Here is a 4841-nt window from a genome sequence, read left to right on the forward strand (position 1 = left end):
CTAGTTAGCGAAATGTTCATGGGTTTCAAATTTGATAGTCTGGGTTTGAATATTGGCTCTGGGGAGTTAGAACATTTAGAGTTCATTCAAACCCTGAAGGGCAGGGTTTGGGGCAGCACTGGATGTGCGAGAGTGAATCCTAACCCTAACCCATGGATCCTGAGTGGCAGAGTCTGGCCTGCACTAGGATGTGCTAGGGAACTCGCAGTCCTGTGGCTCAGAAAAAGGCCCCCCTTTGTCTTTAAAATGGAAACACGATGTTTTCTCCAAGAATACTAATGAATAATTGCAAGGATGATCAGTTCTGGCTTCTCTGCATTGAAGAATGGCCAGTTCTGCCTGGGAAATGCAGCCTTTCCTCAGGCCAGACTTGGGCTCTATTACTGCAGTGAAAGGGGAGCCCAGGTAGTGGAGACTTACCGCACCTGTTATGGTGGATATGGGATTTCCCTGAGGAAGAGGGTATTTCCCAGTATCATTTATTCTGAGGAGAGATATGTGGGTCCTATGATAGGAAATAAGGATTCAAAAGGAAGCCTTAAACTTAGGTGAGAAGGAAATCTCTCTCCTTTCTGTGAGTAGGCAATGAAGAGGGCACTCCAACTGTGAGAAAAAGTAAGCTGGCCTTTCAAGAGTTTGGCAAACAGCTGTGGCAGGGAGGGAATCAAATGCCCATATGATATACCTGGGGTTCTTCAGAGAACACATATCTACCAGGAGTGGAAGTTATTCTTTGGGTGGCAACTCTTTTCTGTTGTACAGAATCTTCCAGGAACATTTTTTTTTCCAGGATATATTTTCCATTTTATTTTGGATGATCCCACCTTGCCACATCTCAGTTCTAATGTAAAATGTGGATCTATACTTTTTTTTTATATCATTAATGTACAATTACTTGAACAACATTATGGAGAACATTATGGTTACTAGACTCCCCTATTATCAAGTCCCCCCGACATACCCCATTACAGTCACTGTCCATCAGCGTAGTAAGAGGCTATAGAATCATTACTTGCAGGAACATATTTTTTAAAGTTGCATTCCAGTATCACTGTGGGGCATTGTGGGAAAATCTTTGATACTATTGTAAAGAACCAACAGGTTAAGGAAAGATGGTCTTTACATTGAAGGAGTTGATATACAGCAGAGAAAAATATGTTAATAACTGGAATAGAGGTCTGTACCATTGTAATTTGGGCAATAAAAGCAAGTGTGACCTGGGATATGAGGAAGAGGATTCTTGGATATACTGTAATGTTTACCTTTCTACTTTATGAATGAATAAACAGATGCTCATATATAGTTCAGTGAATTGTTTAAAGTCACACAGCTAAAAAGTGCCAGAACTATAATGCTAGTCCAGGAACATCAGACCTGAATTTCTACGCTCATGAATTCTATGTCACAGCCCTCAGAAATAGGGCTGTTTCCCCTAGGTTATCATAACCCCCTTTGCCTAACAGTCCTATATCTACTTACTTGTACACTCGGGACTCTCTAACCTGGTGCTGTTCAATATCGTAGTCATTAGCCACATGGGACTATGAGCACTTGAAATGTGGTTAGTATGAATTGAAATGTGCTGTAATGGTAACATACATATGAGATTTCAAAGACTTAGTACAAAAAAATGAAAACTCTCCAATAATTTTTATATTGATTACATGTTGAAGTGATAACATTTTAGATTTACTGCCTTATGTACAATATATTATTAATATTCATTTCACCTGTTTCTTTTAACTTTTTTTTTACTGTGGCTACTAGAAAATTCCAAATTACCTACATAGTTTCCATTTGTGTTTTGCATTCTCTATCTATTGGAAGCACCACAGTACCTTTTGCCTGTTGCTTGTTGGGAATCTTGTTGAAAATGCCATGACCCAGAGAGAGAAGTCCTGCATCTTCTACCTTACCCTTTCCCCACATATTCTTATATTAAATAGTTCCATGGATGAGGTTATGTTCTTCTGTGGAGATGGCAGACTTGGTACCCCCCTACTCCATTTTGCATATGGGTCTGCCCCCAAAATCGATGAAGAAAGAAAATATTTCCCTTGATGTTTTCCTTCTTCTTGTCCCAAGAAAAGCACACCATGTGTGAGAACCATAAATTCTAGCTACAGAGGACTAATTTGGGCCATCCATGTGCCAAATTCAGTGCTGTAGTCACTCTTCCTAGTGCTTGCTTTCTGCTGGGTACATAAACTAAAATTCGATCCTTCTCCAGCTCTATCTTGTCTATGAGGCTCCTGTGAGAATGGAAACATTGTATAAACCATAGGCACTTAAACAGGATTTATTGAATGATAACAGAAAACAGTTCTCTGTCTTATTTTAAAGATAGCAAAGATAGAGAGGAACTTGGTGTTTTAAGGGAAAGACCCACGTCCCTACTCATCTGCTTCCTCCAGCTCCAGTCATGGTGTTGGCGGTGACTGTGGTGGTGGTGCTGGTGGTGGTGGGGTGTCAGTGGCTGAACCTCTCCTTTCTTTGGTGTCCCTCTTGGTTGAAGTAGCAGTGTACTTAATCTTTTCTGAGATCATGGGGTTGGTGGTGGCAGAGTTCACAGCGGTGACATTTTGGATGATGGGGGTGTTGATGTTGGCAAAAGGGCTGGTGCTTTTCATTTTGGGGAGAAGAGATGTAGTATGATATTTTGTTTGTATCTCAGCTCTAGAATACTTGGTGGTTTTTAACAGTTCTTGGGAGTCCTCTTCAAATATGTGGGACATTTCATTTTGTATGTAGTTTTTTATCAGTTGAACCAATTTTGGTCCAATACAGCATTTTTTCTTCTTGCATTTCTGTACCTCCTTTTCATGCACAGCACAATAGTCTTTGCATTTCCCCAAACCCTTTAAACATTTTCTTAAGCCAAAGTATTCTGTACAAAGAAAAGAGAAAACCACTGGGCTAAGGTTAATGACTAGACATGATGTTAAAATTGCTGGAGGAAGAGGAATAGAGTAAGAGGGAGTTCATTATGCTAAATTTTAAGTACAGTGTTCAGGGATGTTGTTGGAGGCACCTAGTAGGCCCAGAGAGTCTCTGTACACCTTTGACACTCAAAATAAATCTCTCTAGTCTCCCTCATTGAGAAACTTAAAAAATCTAGGGCACATAGAGCAAAGAAGGAAAGGGAACCCAGTTATTTGCTTCAGAATAGGACTTTAGACTTCCAACTTAGCATCTTAGACACGTGTAGGGCATCACTATCTGCCTCTGTGATCCTAGGAAATATCTGTCATAAAAATCAAGTGTAAAAATCTGTTGTGAAAGTAATTAAGAAAGAATTTCAAAACAGAGTCAATAGGGCTGTCAGGAGTGCTTGCCAAACCCAGTGGTCCATAACCTCACCATCTTGACAATCACTTGACCTCTGGTTCCTGGAGCATGGTGTTCTTTTGTTTTCAGTCTCTCTGGACACACTGTCCTATTCATTGTTCTAGCCTTAACTGCATCTCTATCAAGATAACTCCCACACTGTTATCTACAGCCCTAAATTCTCTGCTTAGTTTAGTATCTCATCTTCACCTGCTAGATGATTTTTCCATCCCAGTGTCTCACCCTTTTTTCTGAATCAAGACAGCTCTCCCTCACTTATCTTCACAATACAACTGATTTTCCATAAATAACAAGAGATTTATGCACCACCTAATGTTCACATACATTTCAAAATTGTTTCTCACTAGACAAAACAGTAAAATTCTAGTATTTCAAGCAGCTACATTGATTAGTTCTGGTATACTGATGTGGAATCTGAGGCTCAAAGTGACTTCACCCAAGATGACACAGCCATACTGGCTTATGTCACCATCTTTCTCTTAGAGTCCCAAGATAAGAGCATTAGTAACATCTTTGTTTCTAACTTGACTCTTAACTTTCCTTTCTGTGACTTATTGCAAGTTATTCCAAATAGCTGGGTGATGCATGTATTCTGAAACAAATCTCAATGCTTCTCTCTACTTTTCAAAAAGCAATGGCCAGTCCCCTGGTTAAGCCTTACTCCACTACCCTGGGTAATTTGGGGCTTTCTGAGGAGACAAAGGCTGAGAGAAGGGATGGAACTCTGTAAAAATCTGAAAAAGTTGGGGTGTAGAAAAATCGCTATTTACAGGATCCTAAGATGAAATTTTTTGAGCATAATGGTAAGGACTTCCTCATTATACCAAGAGAGAAACTGATAGGAATCCTTGCTTTAAGAGGTGGTTTAAATTAGAAATAGAGCAAAAATGAGGTAGATTGGGCTGACTCCCAGTCAATAGCTATGTGGAGGGAGGGAAGGCACCTTTATATGTTGGGTAGCTCCTGAGCACACAAAAAACACCCTGCTTTCTCTGTAGCTCCCTGTGTGTCCCCATCAGATAGTCTAGGCTTGGGGCCTATAGTGATGTGAGGGGGGTGGTACATGACTGATGCAATAAGTAAACTTCACAGCATCTGCAATAAGTAAACTTCATCCATATCTTTGGACATCTCAACTTTGAGCATCTCTTTGGCTTTCCATTGTCAAGGACAGCCAGATCCCTGCTTCCTCACACCAAACCCCTTGTAAGCCCAGGATTCCTCATTACCTGTGTTCACCTGGTGCTGTAGCATGAGACCGGCAAAGATAGGAAAAAGGAGCTTCATCGCTGGGTGTCAGAGAGGAAGCCTTGGGTCTGGGTTGGTGTTCTTGAGTTCCAGCCTTTATTGGCCTCTTCATGGCCTTAAGCCATGAGCAGTCAAGTGCAGCCACTGCTCACAGCAGTTGTATTTTCTCTGATTCTGTTTGACAGCAATCTTTTTTTTTCAATTTTGTTATCATTAATCTACAATTACATGAAGAACATTATGTT

The 4841-nt window shown here is 40.5% G+C and overlaps 1 protein-coding gene across 1 annotated transcript; it reads right to left on the reverse strand.

Annotated features, from left to right (window-relative positions):
- Nucleotides 1–2420: 2420 nt before the first annotated feature.
- Nucleotides 2421–4635, reverse strand: DEFB129 (defensin beta 129). Its single transcript, XM_036924549.2, has 2 exons — nucleotides 4578–4635; nucleotides 2421–2887 (listed from the first exon to the last, which is right to left on the reverse strand). Exons 1-2 carry the CDS (start codon nucleotides 4633–4635, stop codon nucleotides 2421–2423), a joined length of 525 nt encoding a protein of 174 aa, XP_036780444.2.
- Between the last annotated feature and the right edge of the window lie 206 nt (nucleotides 4636–4841).

Source organism: Manis pentadactyla, chromosome 5 (assembly GCF_030020395.1).
Source record: "Manis pentadactyla isolate mManPen7 chromosome 5, mManPen7.hap1, whole genome shotgun sequence".
In the NCBI taxonomy this organism is placed as follows: Eukaryota; Metazoa; Chordata; class Mammalia; order Pholidota; family Manidae; genus Manis; species Manis pentadactyla.